Here is a 16359-nt window from a genome sequence, read left to right on the forward strand (position 1 = left end):
CGCGTTCAAACGCGACGGCCACTAGTCTATATTTGGCTTAGGTCAGCGATGACAATTCACCTCAAGTACATGCATATCTCAGCCTTTTCCTTCTCCCAGACAAACTTCAATTGTCATAAACCTAGACATATGATTTGAACATTAATCATATTTGAATTGTTTTCGTTATTTGAGACTTTAAAATCTATCTTTGAAATTTATAGCACCACAATTGCAAAAACGCCTTTGCTGTGTACAATGACTGCCGCCAATCCATTCATTCATTCATTCATTCAAAACCTAATGCTCCCAACTCCGATTATGCTCATGTCGTATCCAGCAATCAATGCCCGCCCATATGTCTCGTTTCATCAGTGTCTATCGACTCCTCTCTAGCTTCTTCCTTCACCTTCTCCATTTAACGGCCCATTAGGAGTGCAGGCTTTTGAGCCGGCTCAACAGGTTGTGGTGGCATTCTCTCTATCTGCTTGATCAAGAACTCTCTCTCATCAATGAATTGCTCGTCATCTGTACGATCTTCTAAGAAATGTTTCAAGAAATTCAATAACCTTTCCCGGTTATTGAGAAGTATTCTCTGCACAGCCATGGATTTATGTGGGTTTGCCACAAAGACTTTAAAGACATGGAATCCTTCATACTGTACCATCTTCCTCTCATCCCGAAGAAGATTCATGCATATCTTTAAATGCTCTCCTCGGTCAACATATGCTGTCATGACAGCATAATTGGCTCGATCCAGAAGAATCTCACCAAGAAGTTTTATGGACTGCCTTTTAGTGACATAACTTGCTGATTGGACTAAGATATTGTTGTACTTGTCGAAGAACATATCGAAATTGGTTGCCAAATATTGGGCTACAATTTGTTTGTGCTTGGTCAACAGCTCCTGTACCTGCATTAGCTTTATTGTTTCCAAAATGAATGCATTGCCTACCCTAAAAGTTGTGAAAGCATCTGCTCCAACCTCGAATGATCCTTGGTCGATCCAATTGAAGAATTTCCAGAAAACTCCCTCCCCAGTCTGTTTGATTTCGGGTTGTATGGCAGTCAAGCCTTTTGTGCTAACATCTCCCTCCCTAATATCGTTGTACAGGATGATTGCCGCTGCAGCATCACTCTTTAGAACCTCTCGTAGAACTGTACCAGCAGGTGTAGCACTTTCTTTATGTTCGTAACCATTGCATAATTCAACCAGTACTTCCGGTCTATTATTTATAACATAACTAAGCGCCATCGGTTCGCTCTTCGGTGACGCTGTTGCGGGTCGGAACCGTAGGACATAAGAGAATATAACCTGGGCATCTTTTCTCGATTCGAAGGGAAGACGATATAAATTAACGGCGAGGAGGTAAAGTAGGTCTTCCTGGATCATTCCAGTTACAAGCTGATGTACTTGCTCGGGGGTGCTTTCTATCTCTGAGGGGTAGTCAGTAATTTGCAGCAATACAACTCGTAAATTGACAAATTGACAAACCCTGTGTTCCTTGTAGAATGAACTTCATTTGAGATAGAGCTTTTGCCAGCTCTTCGGCCTGTCGAATAGTCAGTTCATCCATCGTTCACTGCTGGTTCCAATGCGCCAGAAGTATACCTTCACAGCACCTCCAGGGCCATCGAGCTTCAATATCAAGTCCCTGGCCTGCTTCGACAGATCCACCGTATTGGGACGCGGCCTTCGCCCGAATAGAAACGACATATTGTGTACTTGAGGTCAAATTGTTTGCGACTATCTTCGACTTCTCTTCTTGTGTTTACGGTGGCTCGATCAAAATCCGATGTGTTGGCATTCAACAAGGATTTTCCGAATAACTTGTGAAATTGGCATGAACATGTATGAGATCATCTGTCAATATCGTGACATTTTAATATGTAGTTGAGCCGTATTTGAAGGATCTATGCAATCATAGTATGATTTCATCCTAGGACCTTCCTTCCACTTTCCATTCAACCTAGACCTTACCAGTGTCTATTGATATTGATGAGTTTTTCCGAAGTTTAAGCGCATCATCCTGGTTTATTTCCCCAGCAACGTGAACGATGGGATGTTCACTGTGATGTTCACTGTGGAAGTCTTTGGTTTTGGAGAGACGGTGTTTATATTGTGCCGCTACTTTTCTCTTTCTTCCATTCACTCACCAGTCTGTTACTGAGAACAACGATGGCACATTCATGTTGAGGTGCATATAAAACAATTGTTAATCTGATACCTGTCTGTCTTCTTCAATCTATCTGATGCATCCCTGAGTGCCACTCAAACTCTTATCATGGAAAAACACGTGCTGATAGTGACTTCATGAAGAAAAAAAATCCTCAATCCCACATGAAAAAAGTCCAAATGTTCTTGAGCAATTAAATTATCTACCTTTGATATCTCTTTGCCAGAATCTTCCTTATTATTGTTTTCTGTCAGAGACGTGAGAACTCAATATTGAATCCTAGAAAAATGTCTGCCCAGGTTCCCGATGTCGAGAAGTATGCACCATCAGATTTTGGTAGTTCTGAGGCATCTGATATCCTTGATTTGAAAGACGATGAAGGATGGGAGGATGCTGAGCCAGAAGAGGAAGAACAAAACCAATTTGTGTCATTATTAGATGATGAAGTTTTCACCGATATGAATGCTATGATTCAACATTGCAAGGAGAAATGCGGCTTTGATTTCCTGGAAGTCAGGCAAAAGTTGGGCCTAGACTTCTATGGCAGTATCAAACTTACCAATTATCTAAGATCTAAGACTCAGAGTGGTGAGAAGCCTTCGTCAAATATTTCCATGGCCGATTTGGAAGATGAGAAATACCTCAAGCCAGTTTTGGAGGACGACGCTTTTCTTTTTTGCCTGGATGATCTTCCTGATATCGTCGAAGAAAATGAAGGCGCAGGAAATGGCAAGGAAGTCGAATCCGGACCCCTCGTCACTCGTGTATCTGAATTAGAAGAGGAGCTCAGAAAAATTCAATCTCAATTTGAGAATTACAGAAACACTGTCAATGAAACCCTGGATGAACGCTGGAACAAGTCCGCGGGACCTTCTGAAGCCAAAAAGGAGGAGAAGCGAGATGATGATAGCCAATATTTTACTTCTTATTCATACAATGGTCAGATATCTGCCCACCTTCCATGCCATACTGCCTGACTGACATACTTCAGATATCCATGAGACCATGCTGAAAGATACTGTTCGTACCGATGCCTACCGTGACTTCATCTACAACAACAAGTCTCTTTTTGCCGGAAAGACTGTTTTGGATGTAGGATGTGGCACAGGTATTCTGAGTATGTTCTGTGCCAAAGCTGGTGCAGCTCGAGTGATTGGTGTCGATAATTCGGACATCATCGAGAAAGCCCGTGAGAACATCTTCAACAACGGCTTCGCCGATAAAATCACTTTACTCAAGGGTAAAGTTGAGGAAGTCAATCTCCCTGTTGAACACGTCGACATTATCGTTAGTGAATGGATGGGCTATTGCTTGCTGTATGAAGCTATGCTTGACAGTGTCATTTGGGCTCGAGACAAGTACTTGAAGCCTGATGGATTAATGGTTCCAAGTCACATGAACATGTGGGTTGCTCCCGTTGCTGATCCAGATTACGTCGCCGATCACATCGATTTCTGGAGAGATGTTTATGGATTTGATATGAAAGCAATGCAAGCCGGAATTCACGACGATACACAAGTCCTCGATATGCCAGCCAGTACAATCTGTGGCGAACCCTTCCCATTCTTGCAACTGAGTCTGCACACAACCACAGTCAAAGATCTTACATTCAAGAGAAAATGGGAGTCGAAGCTCACTCAGGATGTCGATACGTTGGATGGCTTCATGATTTGGTTTGACAGCTTCTTCATGCCCTCACGAAAAGACGAGGTTCCCGAGAATGCAAAGGCTGAGGAATGGGCCAAGGAAGAGAAAAAGGGAGTTGCATTTACAACAGGTCCTAAAGCTAAGGTGACACATTGGAAACAAGGTGTATTGCTAATCGATACTGCCAAATATCAACCAGAGGGACATAAGGCAGGCGAGCAGATCAGTGGAGACTTAGAGTATCTAGTTGCCGATGATTATTCGAGAGCTCTAACTATCGGCGTGGACTGGAAATTCGATGGCGAGGAGGCTGCCAAATCTCAAACATGGAAGATGAGATAATTGTCTAGCTGGTAGATAAAAATGATAAAGTGGGATGATTTGCTAAAGTCACGAGTACCATGAAACCCTTGGTTGTAGGATACACATTTTCAGTTCCGCTGAAGTTGACCTTGCAAGAATAGCTCTCGCTGGAGTAGAAACTCCATACTTGTGGGAAGTATTGAGTATACTCGTAGTTCAAATAAAGTAGATCTCCACCACTATGTTCCATGTTAAATGCTATTGTCTGTGTATGTCGACAAATCATTTCCATTGTCCATTATCTATCCGAATTGGAGATATTTATAATAATCAAGCTTTACTCTCTTTCGGAGATATCTTGGAGATAAGCTCGGGAGATAACCTGCATGACGAAATATGATCCCTACCTCATTGCAATCGCGTATCCCAGCATTGGTCAGCGATAGGCTTCGACCAGAACCTTTTCTACTAATCATTGTTTGAACTCACGGCCAACCGACCGATGATGGCTATATCATTCATTCGTCCCGGCTAGTGTGATATTCGGACGGCAGCTGTATCGCTTCCATGTATATATATATATATATCTCTCTCTATTAACTGATTCAGCTCATCAAGCTTCTTGACCGACTCCACGACAACAATGGCGCCCGATAGAGGCACAACACAGTCTCCGGACTACCAATCAATCTCCACTCGCACATCTGAAGGCAATGGTCATGCGCTCCGTCGTAGACGAAGCGAACAGCGAAGATTCATAGCTGCACATGCGGACGAAGGACAGAATTTCACAGTGCGAGGTATCCTCGTTGGACTGGGCGTCGGATTGATAATATGTTTTTCCAATATGTATTTTGGTCTGCAGACAGGTTGGGTTTCTTCTATGGCCATGCCAGCTTCCCTGATCGGGTTCGCGTTCTTCAAAACTCTGTCAAAACATCTTGATTTGCCATTTACGCCGGTGGAAAATGTGTTGGTACAGACAGTCGCTGGGTCAATGGGGACAATGCCATTGGGCTGTGGATTCGTGGGGGTTATGCCGGCACTAAATTATATGTTGAAGAAGGAAGAACAAGGGCCAATCTTCTTAAGTACTTGGAAACTTATCCTCTGGTCGTTAGGATTGTGCTTTTTCGGGGTGGTATTTGCGGTCCCGTTGAGACGACAAGTTATTATCAAAGAGAAATTGAAGTTTCCATCCGGTACAGCAACTGCGTTGATGATTGGCGTTTTACATGGGAAAGAGACTACTGTAGGTGGGCCGCCCATTTCGACTTCCGAAGACCTGGATGGGATTGATGGTGTGAATGAAAGAGGGTCTAGAAACTATACAGATGAGAGTGTGGCGGACGTTGAGGAGGTGAGTAAGGCTGAAGGTAGCAGCTGGAAATCAAAGGTTAAGTTATTAGTGATTTCATTTGGGATATCAGGACTTTACACACTTGGAACTTATTTCTTTCCAATATTGCGGAAACTACCAATCTTCGGAACAGCAATTGCACAAAATTGGTTGTGGACTTTAAATCCTTCCCTCGCATACGTCGGACAGGGAATCATTATGGGTCCAGCGACAACCACGCATATGCTTCTTGGAGCTATTGTTGGCTGGGGAGTACTCTCTCCTCTCGCGAAAAACAGGGGTTGGGCTCCGGGGCCAGTCAGTGATTGGGAAACAGGAAGCAAAGGCTGGATTGTTTGGATTTCGTTAGCTATAATGCTAGCGGATTCAGTAATCAGTCTTGGATACATTGCTCTTAGCCCTCTGATCAATAATGGCGGAGATTATGTTATTGAAGCTCAACAAAAGATCAAGAGACGGGATTGGTTAGGTCTTCTTTCATTTGGAACACCACAATCGAACACAGGGTATGCTCCTATAAACGGAGAAGAATCTTCTAATCGTAGAGAGCAATCTTTATCGACTACTAGTAATGGAGTGTCGATTTCGAGCAACAATCTTCAGCCAGAATTGAAAGATTTACCAGAACCTGACGCCCCTTCAGAACATCTCGTCAATACCCGCACTGTCTGGATAGGCCTCATCCTTTCCATCGTCTTCTGTATATTCAGCATCCGCATTGTATTCGAAGGATTAATTCCCCTCTATGCAACCATCATCTCGGTCCCAGTCGCCCTTGTTCTCTCAATCATGGGCGTCCGCGCCCTTGGAGAAACAGACCTCAACCCCGTCTCCGGAATCTCAAAATTAGCTCAATTGTTTTTCGCCCTCATAATTCCCCAAAGCAATAAAAACTCAATCCTTATAAATCTTGTTGCCGGCGCCGTCTCCGAAGCTGGCGCTCTTCAAGCAGGTGATCTAATGCAAGATCTCAAGACTGGCCATCTATTAGGCGCAGCCCCAAATGCACAGTTTTGGGGCCAAATTATTGGGAGTGCAGTGGGTGCAGTGGTTAGTGCGCTCATTTATAAACTGTACACAAATGTGTATCAAGTTCCGGGGGATTTGTTCCAGGTTCCCACGGGGTATGTGTGGATTTTCACGGCGAGATTGGTAACAGGAAAGGGATTACCGAATATGGCTGCGCAGTGGGCGATGGGAGCAGCGGTTATATTCACAGGGACGACATTGTTGAGAATATGGGGGAAGGGAAAGGCGGCGTGGTGGTATGATTACGTTCCCGGAGGGATCGCGGTAGCTGTTGGTATGCTTACTTTGTTTCTTTTCATCCCCCTCTTTTTCCTTTCATCCCTTATATCCTCGCCACCCCCATCTCATCTTTTCCCCTCCCTACTCTCTCATCTCAAATATAAGCAACCAACTAACCACCACGAAAAAGGCATGTACAACACCCCCGCCTTTACGCTCGCCCGCGCAATAGGCGGCTTCATTAACCTCTACTGGCGCTCCTATCGCAAACGAGAAGAAACCCCCATTGTCGTCTTGGCCAGCGGATTGATTCTCGGAGAGGGCGTGGTGAGTATTATTAATTTGGGGTTGGCGAGCGCAGGAGTGCCGCATTTGTGAGGAGGGGATAGAATGAGGAGGGTGATGTATTGGGTTCATTTGAATTGTTTGATTGGCTTCATTTAAAGTCGGGTTCGTAGGATTTGAGTTTGAATTTGAATTAGACTTTCACTTTGATTATATGGGGATAGGGATGCGTATAGATAGGTGGTCTGGGGTATAGGTATATAAAGACATATATATACATACACACTTAATTTATTGTAGTAGAAAGAAATCAAGAAATTCAGCACTTACTTGGAATGAATTTCAGTCTTGAAGAATGGGAAATCACAAGAACGATACAAGATCCACTCACATTTCATCATTAACTCAATTCATTATTTAGAAGAGTAAGTAGGTAACTAGCTAGATTTATACATCATCACATATGTAAATCATATAATATCGCATTACACATATGTCACACCACAATCATTGTCTTATATAAAATACTCACACATATCACATCACTTCACATCACATTACAATTCATCCACTTCAAAAAGCACACCAGTGGTTTTATTTTGCATTTTGCATTTTGCATTTTTCATTTCATTTCATGTTGTTGTCGGATGTGCATTTCCCATTCATTCATTTCATCCGAGTCTTGCTTGCGCGCAACCTCATCTAACTCTCTTCTTCCACTCCTCCACGATTGGCCCATCCCATTTCTACTCTTTACTCTCTCATCTCATTGACCAGCATCAATCTTAAATACACATCATATCAAGTACGAATCATACATCCTCCAACCCTTTCCTTGTCTTTTCCCCCTACTGAAAAATTTGCACATCATTCAATTCCATCACGCTTCAACGCTATGCTGCATTGCGCATGCTCACTCTCATCTCACGAATGTATCTCAGCTTCCAGCTCGTCTTATCCCCCCCAATCAACACACCCCTCCCATGAATGTCTTGCTCCTGACTCAAGAAGCCAAACCTAATATACACAGCCCCTATCATTCATACATCGCATTTCTCTCCTTCTTTGCAACCAACCAACCCGCAAGCCATGCAATTTGAAATGCGCATGAACCAAACCTGGACCATCCAAGTCCCTTGAGAGTTCGCGCTCCTTTTCACAATTCATGATCTTCTATAGGATGGGAAAAGAGTGTTCAATGCTTCCCTTCCAAAGAGCCATTTCCATCATTTCCTCATCCATGAAGCCCCAAATCTTACATTCCGTATGTATTTATCCGTTTCGGCATGTCCACATAATAAAATAAACGGAAATGTATCATCCAACCCCCCCTTCCCCCCATTTCCCTCAAAAATAACAAAAAAACTCGTACACAGTACGGTATTACTCCAAAACAGAACTCCCGCTCCCATTATGAAATCAAAGGGTATGCTGTGCGCCACCCTGTATATGTGCGTGAAACCTCTAATCGCCAAAATCTCATGTCCCAGTCATGACGTGAAAGAAGGGATTTTTGTAAGAAAAACTGGAAAGAAAATATAGTAGAAAATTATTATTTGGATAACGATGATGCAGGTCACCTTACCAATTCAATTATTCTGTTGACTCGGGTACTTCAGAATTATTCGTGGTTTCTGCAGTTGATTCTTCAACCTTTGTGGAATCAGGCGATGGTTCCGCAGCGCCTGAGACATCAATCTCTTCAAGATCGTTTTTGGTAGTGGGATCAGAATTCACACCAGCGGATGCGTCACTGGCAGTTTCAGGTTTAGTGTTCTCTCCGGTATTATCTTCGAGAGATTTATCGACGGCTGATGTGTCATTTTCAGTGCTAACATCCATCACAGGTCTTTCATCAGCAGTCGGAAGATTATAATGAGGTCCTACATCAACATCGGCCGTAGCATTGAGAGCCTCGTTCGTAGCATTCAGCCTTTCGTCGTATATTAATGGCCGCTTTTTGTCTCCCATCGGGGTTGTAGAGCCAGTGTCACTGTCAAGTGAATCCTTATCAGGTTGAAGAGGTTCTGGTCCTTTCTGAGGAGGGTTCTGTACTGGCGATTTGTTAGAGGGGGCCGTGGAGGATTGCAATGCTGACGGTTGCATTTTATGAAACCAACCACCGCGCTCCCATTGTCCTGGTTGGTACAGGCACGAATCTCGAACTTTACTATCAACAATGCCTTTGAGTAAAACGTTCAAACGTTTGAAGTCGATCGGTTTCAATACCCAGCCGTCAAAACCAGCATCGATATATGTTTGCCGTTCACGCTCAACAAGAGAAGCTGATACGGCGAAAATAGGTACTCTTCCATTGAGCTTGGCTCGAGGCGATAGATCGAGATAAGTCTTTTCGAATGACCTGATCATTTTTGTTGAAGTAAGTCCATCGACTATCGGCATCTGCATATCCATGAGTATTACGTCAAAACGTTTATCTGCCAATGAGGCCGTTGCAGAGGACTTCTTGACGTTGTCTCCGTATGCACTTGCGCACTCTTCCCCATTTATGGTGTGGTAAACGTCATGGCCACCTTTGTCCAGTCTCTTATTGATTATACGACTATTGACAGGATCATCCTCGGCGACCAAAACCTTCAAATTATCTATGTTTAAAGGGTTTGACTCTGTTTTAGGTGATATTTCACGAGGCGCGTCTTCGTGTGCTCCCCCTTGTGAAGATGTTGATGGGATATGAAGATTGAATTTCACCTTCGCAGAAACTGGAGGAGTACTTTTGTCGTTCGTACCTTCCGAGAATTCGTTGGGCATCCTGACAGCTCTCACTGGTGTTTTACTGCCAGCAACAGTCTCGCTTCCCACAGTTCGTAACTCTTCCAATTTGAGACAATCAGGCGTAGTGTACGAGGCTGAGCGTTTCAATTTTGCGGATTGACCTGATCTCGAACTAAGTGCAGTTTCAGGCATACTATTTAGACTTTGTCGGTCTCTGCTATTAACACGCTTCAAAGGTTCTCCCTGTGTGTTGCCAACTGGACCAGAGATAGCATCAATGAATCGATCCACATCACTTTTCCCGCTAGCTTTACTACTGTTATTACTTCTGAAGCTGTGCAAACTTGCAATCTCTTCTGTACTGTGCTTGCGAGCAAGCGAAGATGAATCGGGAGCTGATTGTCTGAGATGACTCGATGACTTGACGAGGGTCACCTCGCCAGGGGTACCTGCAGGAGGTGGCGTCGCAAGCGGTGGTGATACAGATGATGAACTCAAGAAAGCAGCCTTCTCTTGATTCCCGGAATTTTGTGAATCGTCTTCAGGAAGGAAGAAGGGTAACTGAATGACAAATCGCGATCCCTTTCCAACCTCTGACTTCAAACGTAGCTGACCGTCCATATTCCTAACAATTCGAGCTACCATTGCCAAACCAAGACCTATAGTACGATTACCATCAACGAGAGCTTTCTCATTGCTTTCATCTTCGAACAAAGGGTCGCCATCAACTTGTTCGAGGTCTCGAAAAATCGTATCAAGTTTTTGATTCGACATACCAGCGCCACTGTCTTCAACAACGATTTCGACATTGACTCTATTATCGATAATTTCTTGCAACCAGATTTCAATACGAACAAAACCACTTGACGTGTGTTGCACAGCGTTTGCCGTGATGTTAGCAACTGCTTGCCTAACACGCCTTTGATCTCCATGCACAAATTGTGGAACACCAGGATGCTCGACCACAGTATATTCAATGCCCTTTCGCTTCACATCGCCCTTGAACAAGTCGGTTGCCTCTCTTATAGCAGCAGGAAGATCGAAAATCTCATCCTTGACCAGATCCATGCCTTCTTCAGTTTTCGTCAAGTCTAGCAAGTCGTTGATGACATAAATTAGTGACTTGGAGGCAGAGTGTGATTTAGCTAGGTTCTCTCTTGTTTCTTGGTCCAATGCACCCTCGAGCGCAATCTCCAGGTAGTTAATAATTGCGTTTAAAGGGGTTCTGACTTCGTGAGCCGAATTGGCCAGCAACAGTCGTGTCAGTTGACTGCTTTGTAGTGCAGCTTCTTTTTGACGCCAGACCTAATATGCGTCAGTAAGAACCAAATACTATGTAATATAACTAATTCTATCCAATAGTTCGAATTGTAGTTTTAAAATAAGTAATTCTTGACGTTAACGCCATTTCAAGCATTAGAATAGCCTCAAATATTGAAATGGGCTAGATCATTGGAATTTGTTGGAATAGTCAAAATCTTTACGAAATTCGAAAGATCCAATTGAACTGCAATTTGGAACGTTGAGTACACAGTACAGATGAAATAAAACCTACCTCGATGAATTTTCCATAAACAAGACAGAGCACGGCAGCAGTTTCCACCTGTTCCTCTGTCCATTCACGGCATTTTCCAATCACAGTCTCATTCCACGTCTTGAAACTTTTCCTCGGCTCTAGATAGCCCTCAGTGCCTTCTTTGATAAATTTTTCGTACGGATTGCCAGCCCATTTAACATTTCTGATTTGTCCAGCACGGAAAAAGACGATAAAGTCATCGCCCTCTGAGTTCAATGGTACTAAAAGTAAGCCCGCAATGACGTTGAATCCTGGGGGATATCGAAGATCGGGAAAGTCTTGTTTGATGTCCTGAGAGGTGACAACTGTTTTTATCTTACGCATTCGCATATACTCCAGCATAGCAAGTGCCTCGTGAGATTGATCGATCTTGCCCAATATCTTAGTCTCTCCTTTTATCGAAAGGAGGCCAAAATCAGCATCAAACAACTTTAGAAGATCGTCAGAGGACGCTATTATGTAACCAGAAGGGTTGGCTTGTGTTGGAACTGTATTGATGAGCTTGCGAGCTTGAAGTCGTGAAGCATATGACAATCTTTCGATATTCCTTGACGCAGTATCACCCACCAGTCGGCACATCTTTCGAATAGGAAAAGAGACTCGCATTCCTTTCGGGCCATAAGTGTGACAAGCAAGCAAGCCCCACAACTCGCCGAACGCATTGATCGAAATAGACATTGAGGATCGAACTGCCATGTTTGCCAGATATTTGATGTGTATAGGTGACATGGCTCGCTACCAGATGTTAGTGAATATTCAAACAAGGGTGGTGGTATGACCATGTGTAACTTTTAAACGCTGATGGTATTGGGACTCACAAGATAAGCATATGATAGATCAAGAGGATTTTCAAGCTCCTCGACGCCGCGGCAGACGAGTCGTGCAGTTTCTAAATCCCTATCATAAAGAAGACGAACTTTATTGACCTTATATAATTCTCTAGCTTGCTTAGGAATGTCCGATGCCGGAAAATTCAGTCCTTTGTAGAGATCTTTGGTTGCTCGAGGGTCAACAAGCTCAGTAACCACTCGACCGTTGTATGCAGCATCGAACTGGTATACCATGACACGATGAAACCCTGTCAACTCTTTAACCACGCCTACAAGAGTCTTCAGAAAAACAGCCAAGGTCGATGCAGTGGCAAGTTGCTCTTGTACCTGGGACATAATATTGAAGACCTCCATAGCAGCGGCTTCACCTTTGCGCTTTCGAGCGTTTCTCAAGACTCGAAGGGGTTTGCTTGTATTGACCGTGCTCTCATCAAATTCCTCCTTCGTTGGGTTGCTATTGAGTGTATCCTCTGGGGGCTCGGGCGTCATTTCCTGTTCGGGAACGAGAGGGTAGACTTGGTCATCATCGAGTTCAAACTCGCAGATGATCATTTCTGGGTTGACAGGGTTTATGTGCATAGCTACCCAAAGCTTTTTAGATCTACGAGTTCTTGGGTGGCGAATAGAGATTGTAAAAACTTCTGGGCCATTTGAGGCAGGATCCGCCTCTTCATCGCGAATAAAATCAATATGATCAAGGAGATTTTCCTGGTACGGTCAACAAGCTGAGCTCGAAAATCGGGATTCTCACAATTACTCACCTGTTGATCCTCGCTCAAGATGTCTAGAAAACTATCCAGTCGAAAAAGCTCCTGGGGCGTATATCCTATCATCCTTTGGGAGTTTTCACTAACAAGACGAACCAAAAGCTGATTATCTTCATGCTCTGATAATGCAATGAGTAAGCCAAAGCCTTGTATAGCTCCGGGAATGTGAATTGGCTCATCCTCGCATTTCTGCAAAACCTCTCCATCACGACCAGTAATAATGGCATGCCCTTCTGCAGTCACGATGTGCTTAAATCTGGCCGTTACCAACCCTCCAAGTCCACCGTCATCGGATACAGACACATTTCCAGACATGTTTCCAGACATGTTTCCAGGCACATTTCCAGTCGATGATTGTTTTGCGCTGGAATTGCGTGTGCTAGCAGATCTATCAGACGTATTGTCGAGGAACTGTTGCAGGCGACTGCCTCTGAAATCACTACGATTTGTAGAGGTAGACGACTTGCGATCTGCTCTTCTGGGGTCAGCACTAGATTCCGTCTGACCTCTTTGGCGAGGAGTTGTCTTTCCATCCGAATCCGAGTATCTCACACCCCTCCCACCTCCGTCCCTGCTTGATAGACTTGGGGGGCGTGGGAAATAGTCATTCATCTCACCCGAGGCCGAATTCCTGGCTGAAAATGAAGATGGGGTCTGAGTCGGATCGACACTGACGACGCTTCGTATTGGAAAAACCCGGTCGTTAGTAGTAGATGATGGGCTACCAAGCTGCTTGTCCGAACTAGCGCTCCAGGAAGATGTTGCATGAGCAGACGAGGCAGTATAGCCCTTGGGGATGTCGGATGGCCATAGTCGCGGTTTTGTGATTGGGGAAACAGGAACAGGTGTAGAGCCACCCGTTGAAGTTCGCGTCCGAGATGAAGACCGAGAAGCTGCTTCCATTGATTTTACTTCGTTATCCTTCGGTAATTGGGCAATGTCTTCAGTATCCGGCAGCATTGCAAGGGGCTTGATGACCTTTATAGGTCCGCCTATTGGGGTGACCAATTCGTATCTGCAATCCCCGTGTGGTCTAATCCTGCTGATTGTATTAAAGAAAGTGTTTGTTCGTAGACAGCCTATTACACATTCATGTATTTATCTCCCTTCAGTTCGTAAATGCATCGAAATATGTTCGCACAATCGTTGGTGAGATATAGACTTTTCCTAAACCATGAGGAATGGTTGCCGTCGAATCTTCTCCGGTCCCAGTAGCACTAACTAAAATTTCCAGGCGCAGTGAATGAGAGTAGTGAAATGGAATGTCCTTGTCGAAGTTGAACAATCAAAAGATCACACACGTACTTTGTGTTCGATATAGGAAATAACGTTGGCATCGATAGAGAGCGACTTGAGGAACGATCGAGGGATTTGCACTGATAATTTGATACGCCCGAGAAAGGATGAGGGTATCCTGAAGTTGATTTGCTTCGCCAGTTTTTTATGGGTAAGGTTGTCACTCTTTCCTCATACCAAGGTCCAAAGGTCTCTCTCTCTCTCTCTCTCTTCGATGAGGGCGAATTGTAGAAGTTGTGAAGGTTTGGAATATTCGAATATTCGCGTAGGAACTGATCTACAGTACAGAGGTTCAGTGGCTCAGTGGTTCGAGAGTGATTGATTGTGGTTGGCGAGAGCGGAAGTGGCGAATGGAATGGGATCATCTAGGTAGGTATCCATGATTGAATGGATGTATGTGGGTTTGGGGAGATTTTGGGATATTAGATAAGATCGGATTTACTTGATTTTTTATGGGATTTTGAGACGGACCAAAACAAAACAAAAACGGGGCACTTTGATTGGTCGGGCTGGGTGTGACTTATATAATATGGCAAACTCCACTCTCCACCATAAAATCTCAAAACTTCCCTCCCCCGAGTTCTCCAATGAGGAGGTGCTTTGGTACGTGCTACGACCCAGGGACTCCGTAGGTATTGACACCAGTGCACTACCAGGACCATCTGGGTTGATGGGACTCTGATGGAGATATCCCGCCCACTTTTGTGCAAGAGTAGGTGAAAAGTGTACATCGTATGCCTCGTGTACCTGTGTGTTGTATTGTGCGTATGAAGTATCGAAGTATCTAGATATTTTGTACATGCGTCTATTCAGCTGCTGCATGAAATCCATCTATCTGCAGCTACCCATCACCAAGGGGAAAGCTAGAACTCCATGGCATACCTTCTTACTCCGTAGTTAGCAGTGATGCTATTGTAGACAGAGAAACAAAATGCCTCTCACATGTTAGTATTCACAACGAAGCCACAGAAGACATTATTGTGGAGAGTATGGCTCTGCCCTTCCGGATTCCAGGTTTCAAGTGGTTGGTATCATAGATGTTGGTCAGGGGATCATCGTAGTCGAAAATTCTGACTACATTCCCAATCCTATGTGCGATCTACAAAGATTAGCAATCCCCCTACCCTCCGTATTCCATAGACAGGACGATTCATGGAAACTAATAGTAGTTTCCGTTAGTTAATGCAATTCCACGCTCCCGTGTCTGAAAGAAAAGAAGAATAAGAAGAAAAAAACTAGTCAGAGCCGAATTGTGGTTCTACGATTTCGTATGGGGGTTTTTGAGTTTTCTCATCATTTTCGATATTTGAAATCTGATCAACTATCAGATACTCGTACAAGCAAATCATTACTCAAACCTGGAGATGTGATGGGTGAGATGGGAATGTAAATGAATCTATTTTGAGGATCCTATGTCCACCCCGCTTCTACATTATTTGGATCTGTGCATCGTAAAGAAGCCCTTCTGTCGATCAAGAAAGATGCAATCATGGAAGGGTGTCTTATATATAGTAAGCTCAAGTGAAACAAAAATTGAGCTGCAAAGCCACTTACTCCATCCTACCTCGAGCCACGATATCGAGTTTCATCGAACCTATATAACTTCTATCAATGAGCCGTGATGATATCACATATTGTCTCGATGATGTACGAAGGATCATGCACAAGTCGTGATGAGTATTCATTCAATGCTTACAGTCTGCACATCACAACCTCGAAAACATTTCAGGGTCTCCAAAATGCCGGCTTGAAATACCAAGGGACAGGTTCAGGATACCCCCAAAAAGCAAAACATTGTCGCCATATGGAAATCTTCCGAGGCAAGAAAGTATAAATGTAGGTACCCACGCAGCCACGGTACGTACCCAAAGGTGTGAAGAGAACTTCGCTTACCCCCTTCATCCAATTTTTTTTTCTTTCACTATTAAAGTGCTATCAAGAGTTTATTAGGAAATGTATTCCGGTTCACACAATTGCAGTATACCTACTCGTTTTGTTCTTTACTCGCCTTCAGCATTGATTCGATTATTGTATGTAGTATAAATCACTACTTTCTGGATTCCTCCGCTCCGCTGCTAACACTCCAATCACTCCAAGACACTAAATAGTTCCATCCTTCGATCACTAATCCACCCACTTTGCTTATAATCAGAGC

The 16359-nt window shown here is 43.9% G+C and overlaps 4 protein-coding genes across 4 annotated transcripts; 2 read left to right on the forward strand and 2 right to left on the reverse strand.

Annotated features, from left to right (window-relative positions):
* Nucleotides 1-135: 135 nt before the first annotated feature.
* On the reverse strand, nucleotides 136-1990 carry Bchym1. Its single transcript, XM_024696843.1, has 4 exons — nucleotides 1592-1990; nucleotides 1475-1532; nucleotides 935-1416; nucleotides 136-886 (listed from the first exon to the last, which is right to left on the reverse strand). The coding sequence occupies exons 1-4, from the start codon at nucleotides 1694-1696 to the stop codon at nucleotides 398-400; spliced, it is 1134 nt and encodes a 377-aa protein (XP_024552656.1). The 5' UTR covers nucleotides 1697-1990; the 3' UTR covers nucleotides 136-397.
* Nucleotides 1991-2157: 167 nt separating this feature from the next.
* BCIN_13g04670 (hypothetical protein) lies at nucleotides 2158-4345 on the forward strand. Its single transcript, XM_001548131.2, has 2 exons — nucleotides 2158-3095; nucleotides 3148-4345. Exons 1-2 carry the CDS (start codon nucleotides 2444-2446, stop codon nucleotides 4143-4145), a joined length of 1650 nt encoding a protein of 549 aa, XP_001548181.1. The 5' UTR covers nucleotides 2158-2443; the 3' UTR covers nucleotides 4146-4345.
* A 159-nt stretch (nucleotides 4346-4504) lies between these two features.
* BCIN_13g04680 (hypothetical protein) lies at nucleotides 4505-7484 on the forward strand. The gene is made up of 2 exons (XM_024696844.1): nucleotides 4505-6769; nucleotides 6905-7484. The coding sequence occupies exons 1-2, from the start codon at nucleotides 4750-4752 to the stop codon at nucleotides 7090-7092; spliced, it is 2208 nt and encodes a 735-aa protein (XP_024552657.1). The 5' UTR covers nucleotides 4505-4749; the 3' UTR covers nucleotides 7093-7484.
* A 177-nt stretch (nucleotides 7485-7661) lies between these two features.
* Nucleotides 7662-14676, reverse strand: Bcphy1. The gene is made up of 4 exons (XM_024696845.1): nucleotides 12903-14676; nucleotides 12130-12849; nucleotides 11291-12046; nucleotides 7662-11040 (listed from the first exon to the last, which is right to left on the reverse strand). Exons 1-4 carry the CDS (start codon nucleotides 13866-13868, stop codon nucleotides 8593-8595), a joined length of 4890 nt encoding a protein of 1629 aa, XP_024552658.1. The 5' UTR covers nucleotides 13869-14676; the 3' UTR covers nucleotides 7662-8592.
* Nucleotides 14677-16359: the final 1683 nt, after the last annotated feature.

The sequence above is a fragment of the Botrytis cinerea genome, chromosome 13, assembly GCF_000143535.2.
Source record: "Botrytis cinerea B05.10 chromosome 13, complete sequence".
Classification (NCBI taxonomy): domain Eukaryota; kingdom Fungi; phylum Ascomycota; class Leotiomycetes; order Helotiales; family Sclerotiniaceae; genus Botrytis; species Botrytis cinerea.